The 17,642-nt window shown below is 40.2% G+C and overlaps 2 protein-coding genes across 2 annotated transcripts; both read left to right on the top strand.

Moving 5' to 3' along the window:
* Nucleotides 1–225: 225 nt before the first annotated feature.
* LOC107194696 (myb-like protein D) lies at nt 226–3,550 on the top strand. The gene is made up of 4 exons (XM_015584356.1): nt 226–290; nt 1,024–1,126; nt 1,266–1,463; nt 1,542–3,550. Exons 2-4 carry the CDS (start codon nt 1,031–1,033, stop codon nt 3,246–3,248), a joined length of 2,001 nt encoding a protein of 666 aa, XP_015439842.1. The 5' UTR covers nt 226–290; nt 1,024–1,030; the 3' UTR covers nt 3,249–3,550.
* A 5,871-nt stretch (nt 3,551–9,421) lies between these two features.
* Nucleotides 9,422–16,913, top strand: LOC107194552. The gene is made up of 5 exons (XM_015584193.1): nt 9,422–9,476; nt 14,028–14,349; nt 15,641–15,874; nt 16,373–16,608; nt 16,687–16,913. Exons 1-5 carry the CDS (start codon nt 9,422–9,424, stop codon nt 16,911–16,913), a joined length of 1,074 nt encoding a protein of 357 aa, XP_015439679.1.
* The last annotated feature ends 729 nt before the right edge of the window (nt 16,914–17,642 follow it).

Raw genomic sequence — 17,642 nt, 5'->3', positions numbered from 1 at the left:
AAAAGTAATACATATTTTATACCGCAGAAAACTTGAATCTAGGGAATATTTCGACCGCTTCACAGTAATGCACAAATTGTGACTTCCGTTCTCAGCCATCTTGGACGTTTTAGTTCAAGATCCGTACACGCAAGGCGACGCAGCGTCCGTGGTCAAATTTAATCGCGCAGACTCCGGAAAAATAATAAACAAAAGGAGCGATGGATCTTTTCCACCGAAGCTGTCCGATAATGTATCGTGTCGTGTCCCTGGTTATTTGAGTGTTTTCACGCGTGAAACAGCTCCGCGGGGTGAGTTTACGAAATAGAGGTTTATGCACCTTTCGGGTAACGTATTACATTGTGCAAGCGATTCCTTCGTTCACATTCGTCCGAACAATCGGGTGTGTAAACTTGGAGAATTATTAGGTTATGTTGACAGTCTACGATGATAGGCCAGCAAGAGGGCTCTAATGCGTCTGAGATTTCGTAGAAATTCTACCGTTTCTGTACTCAACCACCCCTGCTTAGTTTATGCCTGCGACGTCCGATTTGAAAATTTCTTTCTCTTTTGTCTCTAAAGCTGTAACGACGCGTGAAAATCGTGCCAGCATGCAATTTGACGCGTTTGCCCCGTCTCATTTGTTAAGAATATTCAGACATCCCCTTCTACTGTTCCGATTTACGGTATTGTAATACTTATGCGACCCGACTACCGATATTCTCTAACTGATAACTTCGCTCTCCGTTGTAATCGACCCACGTAAACACTGCCGTTCAATGTTGTTTTCACGAAAGGTAGGCTTTTATCGTCCACGATAACATAACAGTGTAGATTCGGAAGAACATGCGAGTTTTTTTTAACAGTGATAATGTGATAAAGTTGCTAAGATTAAGTATTATTTTTAACATAAATTTACTTATGGTGTCCAAAACATAAGCTGTGTGTGAAGAGTATCTGGAGATACACATTTAATTGGAGTTCATCCTATAAGACAACAGTATTATCGTATGGCATAAAATCTCAATAGATATTTATTTTCAGTTGCAAAATGACTGAAGGTGGTACTACAAGGATGAAGCGCAATGGTGCTCGTCTCTTCAAAAATCCTCCTCAACCTCACATGTGTATACAAGACTTTTTACAGGTATACTGTTATTGCACCTATTATAAAGAATTAATAGAAATGTTTCCAATTGGCCAGAAAATCAGCAAGATGTTATTGATTTTAACTCTGTACCTTCTTTATTTAGAGTCAGAGTTATAAATTAGGTCTTTTATTTTAGGGTACTGCTGTCCCGTGTTACGTAAATGTTTTATCTTGGGAAAAGATTGCAATGCCTTTGAAGCCATCTCAGCCTGTACCTCTTTACGGAGGCATGAGGGTGAGGCCACCACGTACAAAAGCAGAAGCTATTGTATTCGCAGTAATGGCTAATCCAGAAGTCCTTCGAATTAATGGCAAAAATGCTCAGGATCCAAAGGTACTTTTGGTACAGAATTGCAATACTTAAAAGTGTTTGTAAAGACCACTTTCCAGTATGGCTTTATTTTTGCTACAGAAGCGTTGCAGTTTAATTGAGCTTTTACTAGACTTTGTGGAAACAGTGAACGCGGGTGTGGTTTTCACGCGACAGTATACAATATTAAAGGATCGGGATATTACCGGTGAGCTAAAAGAAGTTTGGAACGCGGTGCAAGCCAGACGAGACATAGAACAACCTCCCCCGCAACAAGAAACGTGGATCGACGCGCAACCACCAGTTCCACAGTATCCTCAATATCAAGATCATCAGCAGCAAGATTATACTTCGCAACCACCGCAGTATCATCCAAGTGTAGGATATGGTAGGGCAATAAGTAAACCAGGTATGCATTATGTAAACTATGGTCATCAGTCTAAGACTCCAGTAATTCCTCAAAACGATCAGATGTACCAGTCCGGGCAAATAGTGCCGCAACAATATCATGGGAATGTTCCTCGGATTGCGCAAGATCGTTATAATTATAGAGAACGTGGTAGGGAGAATATAGTACAGAACATTCCCCAACAAAACTGCCCTGCGTATCCAGCTCCACAGTATCAGTTCCAGCAGCTACCTAGACAGATGTTACCTCAGTATGTAAACTCGAATGTAAATCCGAACACTGGTCTTAATTACGGTCCAAACACAAACGCGAACGTGAATCCGAATATGAACACAAATTTAGCGGAGTCTCTTCTACAGTACATGAATTACCAGCAACGGAAGGATAACACAATGCACATTGATATACGTTGGATGCAACCTCAACAGCAACAGATACATAAGAACCACATGCAACCGGTTCCTCAGTACGAACCGACAGTACCGTTTAACGTTCAAACGACCTCGTCGATTAATGTTGTAAGATTAGCTAAACCGCATATGGGTGTAGCGCAGAAGAACAACGCCAGCAAGAGACGAGTGAATTCCCCCGCTCATTCCAAACAATCTTCCTGTACAAATTGCCAAAACAAGGATACTTCCGACAACAGCACAAAACCGAAGAGTCCCGTGAGGGTGTTACAACGAGAATTACCATTGAACGATAGACAAGACAATATTAACAATCACACGTTCACGGACAACAATAAACTATCCGCGGATAAGAATTCCATCGAAGAGACGAAGAATATCCAAGTGACGGATTTGGACGAGGACGTCAAGAGGAACAACGATTCCGATAACGACGGGTTGGAGTTGTCTAGGAAACGAAACGATACTCACGTTGTAGACTCGATCGCGACGACGACCGGACGGGAAGCGGCGCCGAACTCCAACAAAGATGTCGCTCCTTCGGAGGAGAAAGTGCATGAGACGAAGAACACAGATGTTCCAAATGGCCAGAACTCGTCCGAGCAAAAGTATTCCAAGTCAATCATCGGGACGAAAGGAAACAAACATAAAGAAAATACCGAGAGCAACAGAACGATTCGTGTTAGGTTTCCTTCCGACCAGAAGAACGACAGTCCGAAACGTTCTCAGACAACGGTGAACAGCATTATCAAGAGCGTTCTTAAGATCCACCCGGGGATGTCCAGCGATGAGTCATCGGGTAAACGGAAATCGAACGGGCAGGCGAAAAGTAACGCAAAGACGAACGGCGAAAACGAAGAAACGCAGCAGGGATATACGATATTAAAGAAATCAGAGACCGCCACTCACGAAGAGGTGGTGGCCGAGTTAGCTCAGATATCTATTCAAGACTGCAAGGACGTGCCCGAGGTTAGTCCTGTGCTCTCGTGATAACCTAGCATATAGCTGGTACAATGTATCGGCTCACGGTTACGGAGCAGTGAATCCCATGTAAATAGATAGAACGTTTAACCAATAAAAACAAAGTCAGGAAGAAGCAGACGCTAAGACAGGGACTCTCGTGCATCCGAGAAAAACAGTCGTATCGAAACAACAGGACGTGTTTTTTTTTTTTTTTTTTTTTTTTGCTAATCGCCGTTCATTTTACCGACGAATCCATTCGTCTTCCTCCGCATAATTTTATCAGAACGAATCATAGTGACAGTTACACGGACAACAAAGCTGAGCAAATCGATATATGTACGAAACGTCGTATCGAAGTGACGATCTTTACGTTCTTTGCATGTTCACCAGTGAAACGAACATGAAAGAAGCATTTTAACGAACAATCTTAATTAAAATGGATTTTAGAGCAATGGTAAAATGCCGTTAAACACAGCGTGGGTACGGTAACAAGTGTTCGTGATAATTTTCCACGTACGCAGTTACAAACAAAGGCGACCAGATGTCGCGCAACTGTCACACGCAATATTTCGCTCACCGAAGTTTGGTCAGAATGGATTTTTCGCTTCCAGTAACGCCATGTCGATTGATCTCCGAGTGAAAAGAACTGAATAAAATATATAATTGCTGTTAGAGTAGCGAGACTACGGGAATACCATCAACGTTCCTACACTGGATGCACTGAACACGAATTGCGACTCTCGAATGTGGGATTTGATTAAACACGTATCCGGAATAGTACAGTTTCGTATTGACCGTTTGCTAAACGAAAAGACAAAAATGATACCGATTAGCAATGTCTTGAATCCGAGTAATGCATGTAAGTTATGCAGAGTACACCAGAGTCGTTCCCGTAAGTTAACCATCGAGATGACAATTCTGCAAGACCCCATAAACGGTCAGTCATCGCGTACTTACTTTCCTACGAGAGGCAGTTAGAGGTATATATTATTTGGACGTTTATTCGGATCAGGCAGCTCGATACACGTTGGGTACTATAGCGTGGATCCATAGTACGTACTAGATTATATCGGCGTAGCTTTTAAGAATCGTGCTCGAGGTCTGTCGTGAACGCGTCAGTGCTTCCTTACGAGGACTCTGTCCGCCTCTTATTTTTCATACTCGTGATAAGATCTCACGCACAAACGGAGGCCTCGAATACGCGTTTTAATACTAATGAAAAGAAAAACGAAAAACGTGCTTCGTCCATTCGACACACCCATTGGTTCTGTCGCCACATTGTAATCTGAGCTATCAAACTTGACGTAGACACCCAAGATACCAGAGTAGAGAAAAATTTCCGATTCCCCTATCTGTAGATCCTATTTACCTGAATGGCAATAAACTTACGGGTATTTTTAGGGAAAGTCTAAAATATTTCACGCGGAATCATTTACCATCCGAGATACGTCTCGAAATATTATTAGGGGAGAAGTCGCGGAAGAAAACGACCACCGTACACATTTTCAAATGACGAATTTTTATGTAGTTCGGAGTGTCGCCGTTTGTAATCGAAGATGGCGCTCTCGGTACATTAATTTGCGAAGTCGGTACTACAGGGACACGTGGAAAATTCCAACTTACATTTCTGTCTGATCCAACCAACTCCACGTATCACGTGACTCTGGGAAATTTTTCTCTGCTCTCGCATCCACGGGAGTCGAATAGCTCTAATTGTAACGTATTCCATAGTTTCTAATCTGCAAAACAGAAACACAGGGCTGCCATATCTTCCTGGGATCACGTAAATTTTACACCACAAACGATTTATCGGTCGACCAGCTCTTTCTCTCGTTGAATCACGCGTGTTGTTCCGCCGCAAACTGTTCGAGCTTTGCCTAAGAGGCTTTCGATGGTTCGTATAAAATATTTAAAGAAAAAAAAAATACAAAACGGAAATAGTTCGTTCGATCATTGATCTAGGATAAATAGGAATATCACGTGACGGTCAATTAATAACAAACTCCGGCTTCGTGCACGAAGTATCGTTCCGATGCGACATTCGTATCGAGTTACCACACCATGAGGCCTCTGTAAATTCGACGTGCCGTTTTCAGCATTCTAAACGAAAAACGAAAAAAAAAAACCACGAAGAGCAATCATCTACCACACGCGAAACGACATTGTTCTACCGTGACTTGTTCAGTCGTTGTCAAAGATCGATGTCGTGCCCGTGTGCGTTCTTGCGTCTCTTGAATTGCATGCATTGATATTTTAGAAAGAAAAAAAAAATGGAGAAACAATATATACCCGCTCCCCATGGATCTCGTTTACAGTCGTTCATCGATCGAAACCAGTCGAACATAACCAAAAAAAAAAAAAGAAGCAAATACAGACTCCTTGATTATCGTCTGGCTCGTTCTACACGATTATTGTCCAGGCGTTGTCCCCACCACAGGGGCGAGGGAGGCCGTAAAACGTGTCAAGTGCATACTTTGTTGTCGAGGCTCGAGCTTCGGGCAAAAAACGAATTTGCGGGAGCCTGAAGCATTTATTCGTATATGATCATTGTCCCAGTTCGGACGATAATCGAGATGAGTCTGTACCGCCAAACATCTGCGTGATATCTGTCCATGCGATCGAGCCGATTTTGTAACTTCGCACACGCTCATTTCGGTCGTTCTCGCGATTTTGTTTGTTCTCGATTCGCGTAACGCTATTAAGAATCCTCTTTGTTTTCTTCTTTTTTTTTTCCACCCAGTCTTTCGTTTAGCGTATTCGAGGTGCTTTCGTTGATAAGATTAAGATCTCAGTTCGTGAATAAATTAGCGTATTATCGATAAACGTGTCGTCGGTGGGAAAGGACCAATCCGCAAGAGACCAGGGTGCGATCGAAAAAAAAAAAAAAACGGTTTCCAGATGTGTCTGGGATATATTCACGAATTATTTCCCAAAACGAGCTGGCTCTCGGGCGGAAAAGTGAAAATTTGTACTGGATCTTTCTTCCTTTTTTTGCCTTCCACCCTCCCTCCTTGATATACTTTCTCCTTTATTTTTCGCTCGTTTCTTTTGCTTTATCGGCGTTGCGTGGGGATAAAAAAGAAGAGGAAACACACGATCGTCGTTCGTTCAGTAGTAAATAATCGCGTGCTGACGAACGGTATATTGTTAGAAACGAAAACGTTGTACGGATGATACGCCACACACACACACACACACGCGTTTTTGCGTATGTATATTACGTATACACACACACATACAGACTTTCCCTTTGTTGTTTTCTTTTCCAGATTTTTTCCGTTTTTGTTTTTTGTTTTTTGTTTTTTTTTTTAAACACGACAGCATGCATCGAAGCATTACGAGTTTCATGCTTGATCGAAGACAACGCGAGCAAATTCTCTATATATATATATATATTTTATTATTTTTCCGAAGAGAGGATGTCACACATTTTATATGGATCAGCGTTGTGGACGCGTTGCTTTATTTTTAAAATGGAAACAATCGTGAGTTGCTCGTTCGGCAATTTACCGTGACCACTCTAGCAGTAAGTCTTAGCAAGTGCAGCCAAAACTGTCATTCCTGGTTGTATGTTCTTTTCTTTTCTTTTTTTTTTTTTTTTTTTTTTTTTTTTTTTTTTATTTTTGTTTTCACTGATCTGTCGCCCCTTTTTTCCCTTTCGTCCGTCACTGTATCGTTCCCCGTTCGAAACCCCGTTACCTCCCTTTTTTTTTTTTTGCGTACGATAAAGAATATGCATCTTCTCGAAGAGGATCGGTCTGTGCACGTGACTGAAATCGTTTCGGGCTATTTAGTCGATTCTTTATACATATACATATATATTTAAAAAAAGAAATTAAATGCTCAAGCGATGATAACCTTGTCGAACGACGTTACGTTTTTAACGTCCAGCAATCTTATTGATTTTATCAAATCTACTTGTCCCTCTTGTTTTTCTCTCTCTCTCTCTATATATATATATTTTTTTTTTCTTTTAATCTGAAACGCAGTTCCGAGCGGCTTGGCCCCTTCCTTTTACCAACACACACACACACACACACACACCCCAAAGTCCCTCCTCTCATTATTGTTAATAATATGTATTCAGTATTCGCGTTATTTTAGATTCCTATTATTATTGTCAGGTATATTCTGGTTTATTATATCATTATTACCACGAACAATGTAATCTATTATTATTCTATAATACATGGTTTTTCCAAAGCTCGCCCGATGGTTTTTATTCTCCAATGTAACGCAACAGGGTGTGCTTCCACCGAAAACACGGAACGGCGTCCAGTGAGTATGGCCAGGAGACATTGCATTTTAAACGAAAAACGCACGGTAAGAGTATTCAACGTAACTGCCGTTACGAATTCTACAATTTCGAAACGCTACACCCGAACATGTAAGTAAGAAACAATTGCTTAAATTTTAAGAAAGGATATAATACACAACACAGATTGGAAAACATTTTATCCACTGTTCGTTGAATTGACATAAAAATTTGAATTACAAAGTTATACACACTTCATGTCGATCGACGAAAGAAAGTCACCTGAAAACCGTTTCTATATTATATCCTTAATTATAACAATTATCGTGAGATGTAATATTACATAAAATTTCAATATTTTAAATCAAATGGACAAATCCATTCCGATAGATTCATTCCTTTCCCATGAATTAAATTGTAATTTCCGAAGCAACCTTTCTTATATTGAAACATAAAAACTCTTTTTGAGGTGTTAGTACTACAGAACCCCTGGGACACGCGATCCCGTAAGGTGAGTGGTCTGTCCTATATCTCGTCTGCGTCTCGTCTGTGTCGGTGACTTTCACCCGGTGTGCCAGCCAAGTTTGGTGTACAGTGTCGATACGACACTGGAGGCGAAAAGCAGGAAGACATCGGAACTTTCCCTTTCCGTTTGCACAAGAATCACATCGCTGCATTTTATCGAAGTACCGTAAATTGAATTAAATATGTCGAAGAATTATTTGGTGGTACTGAGAGAGGTTCATAATCGAAAGTCAAAACGTATTCATATGCACATATTTATTCGGCATCGGTTGACTATTGAGCTCTGTTGCATAACTTTTTCGCACGGTATGTTTAGCCTTCTTTTTCGATGACTTTTTAAATAGCGCCTTATTGCAAAATTACATACCCTATTACAAAATCTATGTCAGCAAGCACAAAGAGCTGTTTGGTCTAGCCAAACAGAAATTCCGAATTTCAAAATCTATGCGAATGCATCGTTTCCATTACGCGAGTCAATAAATACAAATTCACGATATTTCTAATACAATGGCAATACATTTTAGATTCGGAATATATTTCCAATCTTCCGTTCGGTCAAAATGGCGACCGACGATGGGAACGAATAACGGATATCGTTAAAATAGGACAGGATATCTGAATCGTGTCGTAACAAAAATAGTGGACTGTACATCATTAGATCCCAACATATCCAGTTGCCAATTTCGAGGGTTCGATCCACGAAACGTCGATTCACACGAGAAACACCTCAATACGTTAATTACCATTATCCAAACATAACATTGACACCTGTAAAAATCACAGTCCGTTAAGTACCATTTTCGAATACCAACGCATTACATACATAAATGTTCAGAAGAATCTGCAGCCCACTAATTACCATTTCAGTAATGTTTCCATAACTGGCACACGTGTCGCTTCGGAAAATGGGAAGGGAGCCAAGGTGAACGGTAGGTAAGAAAGGAAAAAAAAATACGGAGTTTGGCCAGGATTTCATGACTTCTCGAGACGGTGCTAGGCGGGAGTAGGCAGGTGCGAGGGAAAGGTAGGAGCGACTCGTCGTAGCTCATACGTACCTTTCTCCAAAGATGTTACACCGTAGACACCGCAGTTTCTTCGGTTCCCTTGCGCAGCACGCCACTGATCGCCAAGGGACACCACGAACCGAGTGAGGGGCACGCTGTGCTCAGTCGCACATATGTATTTACACGCGGGAAATTCCGTTACGATAACGATAAATTATTTTTCTCAATCGTTTCGCCTCTGTTTCTGCCCCCGTCGTGTCCGTTCCGGCGAACACGAACGCAACGCAGCAGCACACATTTCCCGAGTTCCACGGTGAAACACGAGAGAGCGAGTGGTTCATTGGTCTAGCGTCCTGAATGGCAGCTGCACGCCGATCGTGGTAGCTGATCAGTGAATTTTGATATATTTATCCACCATGAGGAATATCGAACGAATCAGGAACCGCGAGGAGGAAGAAGCAGATCTGTCAGGTCAGTGTACTTTTCAACGAAATTTCGATCCCCATTTGTCGCGATTTTTCCACGATGGACCGCGTAATTGGTCCGCTGGTGACGGTTTTGTCGTCCGTGATAAAGAGGTTCGCGAACTCTAATCGGAGCAATGACGTTCGCCTCAAGTGTCTGGTTTGTGCAGTTTATTTTATCGTGGAAAACCAGTTTTAAGACTTTGTTGCTGTTTGGACTAGTTCACAACTCTGAACGTAGTAATGACTCTTATTGAACTTTATTATTTATTTATTTTATTCCGAAGGATCTAGTGCAGTGTACGATTGAGTGAAACAACGAATGATCTATGGTTTCCTATTAAAGGTTCATAAGTGGTTATATGTGAAATTTCATTCGATGGTTTTAGTTTGTACCGAATCGGGGAGACATGGATTATACAGTGTTGTACAGTACCGTCGCGAAGTGTTAGGAATTTTGTCGAGTATGCAGTGAATGTTACGAAGGCATTGTGAAATTGCTGAGAGTCTCAAATAAATATTGTTTAGGAGACATAAAAGCTCGATGGCTAATGGTTGTACTGGTATAAAATGATAAAAGTAGTTTGAAATATATCGTTTTCACGAAACATCGCATGTTTTTCTAATACAGATCAGGTGTCCTAATATTTATGATCGGTAATGTGCATATGTGAAGTGCAAAGGATTAAACATTGGCAATGATATTAATGTACACAGTCCAGATATAAAAACATGAAATTCAGGGTTCACTAATGACCTGCAACGCGAACAAAGAAATGCAATGACGCATCGGGAATGAAAATAACAGGTAACCATAACAATTCTCTGTCCTTAACGATAATAAAAATATTATGCAACGAAGTTTCGTTTTTTTTTTTTTTTTTTTTTTTCCTTTTTAACAAAGTGAGATGAAATTTCTGATCTCGCTCCGAAAAAATTTCTCTCGATACCGGGGATACAGACCGTGTCGCAGACGGTGTTAATCGTGTGTGTGTGTTTTTTTTTTGTATGTTCTTGCGTAAAAATATATCCTACAGACGTGGCTGGAATGTCGACGATTTTCGAAATTTGAAATTCATATAGAAATTTTTTTACTTCATCGTCCTCGATGTCGATGACACTGTTTCCAACACGAGCCGAGTGAAAGACACGGTGGGATGAACCCGGATTTCTAGTTTCACCTTGGAACAAGGCTCGACCACATGGATTCCAGTTTGTTCGTTATTCGATCGAGAACATTTTTCGTTCGATTTTCCACGTACGTACGTACACGGAAAGCGGTCAGTTGTCGAATCAAAGGAGAGGGGGGCTCGTCAGGCCTCGTTGCCTCTTCCCAAGCATCTCAAGGACACTGGTAAGGTTTAGTAAAAAAAATTTTTTTTTTTTTAATCCTACTGCACTGAAAATTGGTAATATACTAGTGAGACATTTTCATTAGCTTCAATGAAAGTAAGGTTATAAGAAAATATAATATAAAACAAACTGCGATAATAGTAACAAAAACCATAGGATGCCTTGAGAATCACACTTGGTAAAAGTCGATCGTTTCACCTTCGTACGTTGAAAGGGTGGATAGTCTGGGTCTCGAGTGACCCGGGGGTCAACGTGGGACGTTTTACTTCTGTAGATTTAGACGAAATACCACGCATATTTCGTTGTATTAATCTCGTTCGACAAGTCATTCAGGTCGAATGTTCGAGATTCATCGATAATGCGTAAAAAACAGGAATACCGCCGTTTGTCACCTGGGAACGAAATAAAACATATCGTTCTGTTTAATATTTTAATTTTATGTACTGTTCCTACAGTGCCAAGTTCTTGCTGTACGAGCATTTCAGTCCCAGCGATCAGAATTGGGCAGAATTTTATTCGAACAATAAAAGCTGCAATATCCAAGGGCATTATTCTAAGTTTTAAACAGTTAATGAGATTAAATAATTGCTTGTTAAATGTCGACTCAATTTAAGTATTATTATTTTATTTAAAGAATTGCAATTACCACGTTTGAACGATCGAAAATGACGAAGTACGTTTTTTTTATCTTTTAATAGACTGTGGATTTTATGCATATTCCCATTCCACGCAATACAATAAAAGACAAAACTTTCATCAGATCCAATTTTTCTATTTTATTCCGAACGCGACAAGATAGTTGAGAGAAAAAATCAATTTTTACATTTGCTCCAGTCTTTATGAATTACTTTAGAAAATGTTATTTTGCATAAAAATCCCCCGGCTAGTAATGGATTTGCCCATCTCTGCCCGCGACACGGCATCTAAACAGGCTTAATGAAAGTGCGAATAGAAACGCGTCGGCCTCGACTCACTTTCCTACGTTGAAGCGTTCTATAGCTTCGAATGCAACGCGCGTGTACGTGTGCAGACGCCTCGATAAAAGTCGAACGAGCCGCGATGCATCGCTTTCGTTAAATAAAATTAATAACGGGACGACGAGACAGTGGTTGGAGAAGGAAGGGAGGAGTAGAAGGACCGACGACGTCGTCGCTGTTGGCGAAAGCCGAATAGATCGAGATTTACGCAATGAACCGACCAACGGTGACATAATGTCCCCCTATGATCTAACTTTCTACAACACGTGTTTAGAGAGACCAAACACCGCGAAACAGTTTTAGCAATCGTTTCATTTTTTTTTTTTTTCTTTTTTTCTCGGTGTGTTGAGCAAATGTACACCTCGAAATGTGTTCTCACCACTTTATTTGTTTTACTTAATAAAAACCTTACGTATAAAGAATTACTTTAGTTGTTGCGGTGATAGTTATAGGGACACATTTACCTCGCAGACGATTGTTTGGAATTTCAACACATTTGAACTGTTAATAAAATTCACCGAAGTTTTTATATTCTGTCGAATATTATAGAAGTGGGGCTATCAAATTCCTATTGGACTGTAATCTTTGTAAATTAGTCCGTCAAAATCAACATTTCCATAAATATCCGCAGTCTATTCATTATATAATTGAAATCTTGTAATTTAGTAGTTTGTCGTTATGGGTCATGCGAAACGTTTAAATACACATCTGTATACTGTGCTATTAGGTGACGCAGACTGTGATTAGGTGACGGAGAAGAATCACGGTCCGTTTAGTCTGACCTTCGGGAAGAAGAAAATATCAAGGGAAAATGTTAATATTAACATATCGATGCTGATATCACTAAACTGGTACTTGATACTTATGCAATATGGAAAACTAAATAAACTGTGTATCGATGTATCAGTGGCTCCTTTCTCATCTGTTTTCACATAAATAATAATAAAAATATCAATTTTCCCTGGAATAGTTTGCAGGTTATCAGGATACATGAAACACCCTAATGTAATATAATATTTAGTGTATCAATAATAATTCAACAATTTACAAGTGTCTATAAAAATCAGTGATCTATGCTATTCGGTATATGTATATTAAATAATGATATTCTAAGATTCTACGTGATTTGTACTCTCAGTAAAATATCGGAAACTCTTTATTTTTTATTTGAAAACATTTGAAATAAAGAAAAATGGTGGATTACGCATTGGTCACACCGAATATAATACAATGATGCTATAATACAGGTATATTAATGTAATTAAAGTATAGTATATATTTTATATTATTGATATACTGTGTTGCATCTATTGATACGTTGTAAGAGAAAGAAACTTATAATGCAACTTCAGGATAGACAATTCTCCGAGCGTGTGTCGCAAGCACTTTTAATAGCAGCAATGTTGACTAGCCAGATTACGTGGGATCGACATTTAATTCAGATTTTATGGTGAGCTGTTCGATCTGACACGAGCAGGCTACGTTATACAAACTGTCCGTTGATGTTCTTATTCAAAGCGCGTTCGTTGCACAGATGTATCCACTTTCGATGGCTCTGAATACCAAATGAATTTTTCGTCCTATCGAAATGTAAGATCACCCGCACGCTCCGCGTAGATACGTGTACGGGGCTTGTTTTACAAATTCCCGCGATCGTAAGAACCACCCCGTTGTTCATCGCGTGGGATGTTCGTCAGGATGATCCATACAATACGATTATACACCAATAACTGAATATGTACCGAGGCAGAGAGTTGGCAATAATCTTATTCGAACAATAGGTAATGAAAAACAGGAGTACATTTAAAATTGTGATCGTCACTTTGAAACAATTAATAAGATTATACAGAGGGTGGTTCACCTAACGTGACCACCACGATTACTCGTATATTATCAACTATATAAAAAGAAAATATTTCAAACAAAAGTTGCCTGGTATCAAGGGGTACATATTTTGCAATAATATGTTTTTTACCATGTTACATTTTCATCGAGATACAACGGTCACCTTCAGTTTTTAAAATGGAATGCCCAATGTTTGTAAAAAGAAAGTATTATGTCATATGAGGTGTAAAGTGAACAGTTTCTGAGATATCAGTAAGATTTAATTTAACTACTTACGTGAATTAAGGCCGTCTAAATCCAGAAATGCCTGCATTTACGTTCCTCGAGTGAAATAAACCGATGAACTGCGTGTCCATTTACTCTGTGTGTGATTCCACTTTCAGATGCTGTCGAGGCGAAGCTGCAAACGCTCCTCAAGGACGGGGCAAACACTTTCATGGACTTCAAGTGGCTCCAGCCGGAATTACCGAGCTTCTTCGACGAGAAAAAATTTCTTCTCGGCCAGCGGATGTTTTACAACAACGCTTTCACCATGATGATCGCGAAACTCTGCGGACTGTTGTCCCTGTTCGCGGTACCGTCGATCAAGGACGTTTTAGCGTACACGAAACGTAGCGGTACACCATGCGCCGCGTTTCATAGATACGTGTCCACCATTTTACACACGTGGGCCTGGTACGGGCGAAAAGCTGGCATAGACAGGGAGTAAGTGAATCGAACGCACATACGATCCTCGTCATAAATATTAGGAGACTTATAAAATTGCTGAAAATCTGAAAGAAATATTAATATCGATGCATTTTTGCAAAGTATTTAATTGACTCAGGCCACTTTCATAATCAACCCGCTCGTATATTCCTATTATTTTTTCTGACACTCTAGTTTCTTTTTAGAGGTTCGTTGATTAGAGATAAAATTTTCAAAATGACGGATCAAATGTTTAGATTGTTTTGATTAGATTTATCATACGATTAAAATATATAAAATATATAAATGTCCGCTGAACGATCTGACGACCTCATAGCCTCTTAATAACATATTTGAAATATGTGGGCTCGTTACATTACAATCCGGAAACAAAATTAGCCTATTTGCAAATAAAAATAGCAAATCCTCCTCGAGCACCGTGACTCAGAAACGTGACATGCTCCCGAGAATAAACTCTTCCTTGGAAATAGGCCTTCTATTCCCATCGCATGTCGCTATTAATACTCCAAAACAGCATTTCAGGACCTCTCGATCATTTGTTATCCCCGAGATACACGATACCTTCGAACAGCACATGTTTGTCGGCTTTGGCAACTCGCGAGAGTCTAGACGATCGCTGGAACCCGGCCGAAAGTGAGAAGCTGAATTTTCGGGACGCGTCCGTCCGGCGGCGCGTGACGAAAATACACGGTCGAGGACCGGACGGAGTCGCGGAGATACATAGACCGTTCATTGGCATTCGAGGAATCGAGTCGTGCAACCGTGTGCAGGCCCCCCGGTATTTTAATCGATTTACATTCTGCCGGATGTATTCTCGGTTGCAACAAAAACCACTCGCGTATAAAATACGACATTGTCTTCCGAATCGCGATGTCTTCGATGGATCAGCTTCTAAAATCCATTCTTTCTCGAAAGTCTTGATCAAAGATTGTTTTGTAGAAACACACGCGACACGTAACGGTATTTTTATATTTTCTATTTTTCTTGTGCTCATCCGTGACGGAAGTTGTTCATTGATTAATGGTCGAATATGTAATAGAACATTTGAATAGCACAAGGTTCGGATAATAGAATATTTAGATAGCACAAAGTTCGGATAATAGAACATTTGAATAGCACAAGATTCGGATAATAGAACGTTCGAATATTACAGTATTCATATAGACCCCTTCTTGTGAGTGCCGAGGAGCCTTCGAACACTCATCGAGGATTTACTGTCTACGTGTTGTTTTTGCGAAATACATATAAATATGTTTCTCTGAGGTCGGAAACGATTTTTATAACGCAGGTTCCTCGACTCCCTGAAGATCGTCCGGAAAAAACACTGCGTGGCGTTTCGTAGAAGCTCCGAGGCAGGACTCGCGCGTGTCACTCAGCTGGACATGGCGTTGGCTCAGTTCGGATTCATGGGATTCACCGTTTTGGCCGGGGACTATCTTGGGGTGAACAGCAGTTCCGAGGAACTCGAGGGTCTTGTTCACTTTTGGCGCGTGATCGGCAGCATGCTCGGGATGGAAGACAAGTTTGTAACCGCTGAATACCCGAAATTTCGCTTACGCCCACTTGAACACCCATGTAAATTAATCCGCTGGCACCGAGGAACCATATTCGGGGACGTAGAGTCCTAGCCTAGGACTCGTAGAGCAATCTATGGGACTCTTGAACTTTTAAGTTATGTTTACATACATATGTATAGTATACAGACTCCACATAAACACTGAACGTATCCTCCCTCTGTAATAAGGGGGTCTGCTTTATAAAATTCTTGACTACTCTTTTCATTGTTTTACTTCAGTTATACATTTTCTGAATAGAGAGCAGAGAAGCGTATTGTCCTATAGATAATTTCTTGCGTTTAAATTAAATTGATGAAAGTATAGAAAAGAGGAGAATAAGAAGAACAGAATCAGTCAAGCCTTTAAGACACCATTTTGATACCAGGGGATTAATGAAACATCAATGTTGTTCGATGAATTGAATGGTAGTTAATAAAAATAGTAATTACTGTTGCTCTACACAGGTATAATCTTTGTACCGGAAGCATCGAAGAGACACGGGCTATTTGCAGACGTCTACTGGACGAGGTTTTCCTTCCGTCTCTTGCCACCGAGAACAAAGACTTCAAAGAGATGAGCCGAACGTTGATAACAGGTCTTTGGCCGATAAACCCGTACATGGACCCAAACGCGTTCGTCGCGTTTACTCTCATTTTGGCGTCGTCGAGCGCGCCGAACAACAATCATTCCTTGAAAATAGGTAAATAAGCGGACTCGTAACGACATCTACCGATCGATCGATCGAAACTTAAACTGGCGACAATATGTTCACTTTCAGATACGTCAAACCTGTCCTGGTACGGAAGATTCATTTTAAATGTTCAAATAATGGTACACAAGTACCTGTTACCGGCCACGTATTGGTGGTCCTCGTTGTTCAGGGCGTACTTCAACGGCCAAATGCGATTGGCCATGTATCTGACGGAGAATTTTCCGTTTCTGGCGTTCTGGAGCTACGGCGTGAAAAACTCTTACGTGGATATATACAAGTATCGAGTGATCTGAACACGGTATTACGAGACTCCGTTAATGTCAGTGACAATATGTGTTCTAGAAACACACACACACACACACACACACACACACGTTGTTTCATTCAAAGAAATTTACGCGCCAACTGCTTGTGCAAACATGCCGCGGCCGCCGCGTCTAATCAGTGGAGAATACACGTAGGACGTAACGTAGGATCTGTTTGATTTGCACAGTAGTTTAACACGCTTTTACCTGTTGTTAGTATTACATTAGAGACAAAAATGCTCAATTTAGGTGATAAGGATTTGCGACCGAGAGTGTTGTTCGACTTTAAGTACCTGCGATGACGAGTGAACTTTAACCTATAAGTTTGCAACTTACACGTATAATACGATTCGATTTTTTAGGATTACTTATCTATACTATCAAAGGAAAAGACGAGACATTAGATTGTTAATTAAAATAATGGGAAATAAACATCTTTGATATATTGTAATCAAAGATAGATTTCGTGCATTTACAGAATATTACGAAAAGGCACTAAATGGAGGATAGAATGATTTATAACGGTTGTTATTCTGCCTGCTATTAATTTAATGGAATCTTCGAGAGGATTCTGTTACTGATTTCTGTAAGTGATTCCAAACTTTTAGTACGTACTAGAATCTCTTCTATAATGATCATCTCGTGTAAATATACAATAGTACAGTAAGCTATAGACTATAGATCTTCTTAATGTGCCTAACTTCACGATAATAAATT

The sequence above is a fragment of the Dufourea novaeangliae genome, unplaced genomic scaffold (assembly GCF_001272555.1).
Source record: "Dufourea novaeangliae isolate 0120121106 unplaced genomic scaffold, ASM127255v1 scaffold8, whole genome shotgun sequence".
Classification (NCBI taxonomy): Eukaryota; Metazoa; Arthropoda; class Insecta; order Hymenoptera; family Halictidae; genus Dufourea; species Dufourea novaeangliae.
This window is presented reverse-complemented; position numbering and strand designations above follow the sequence as displayed.

What these genes read in the sequence shown, in the direction of transcription:
- LOC107194696 (XM_015584356.1), top strand. Translation starts at nt 1,031, where the DNA reads ATGACTGAAGGTGGTACTACAAGGATGAAGCGCAATGGTGCTCGTCTC. An exon ending in GTATACAAGACTTTTTACAG is followed by an intron (nt 1,127 to 1,265) that starts GTATACTGTTAT and finishes CTTTTATTTTAG; the next exon opens with GGTACTGCTGTCCCGTGTTA. An exon ending in AAAATGCTCAGGATCCAAAG is followed by an intron (nt 1,464 to 1,541) that starts GTACTTTTGGTA and finishes TTTTTGCTACAG; the next exon opens with AAGCGTTGCAGTTTAATTGA.
- LOC107194552 (XM_015584193.1), top strand. Translation starts at nt 9,422, where the DNA reads ATGAGGAATATCGAACGAATCAGGAACCGCGAGGAGGAAGAAGCAGAT. An exon ending in GGAAGAAGCAGATCTGTCAG is followed by an intron (nt 9,477 to 14,027) that starts GTCAGTGTACTT and finishes TTCCACTTTCAG; the next exon opens with ATGCTGTCGAGGCGAAGCTG. An exon ending in ATGCTCGGGATGGAAGACAA is followed by an intron (nt 15,875 to 16,372) that starts GTTTGTAACCGC and finishes TGCTCTACACAG; the next exon opens with GTATAATCTTTGTACCGGAA.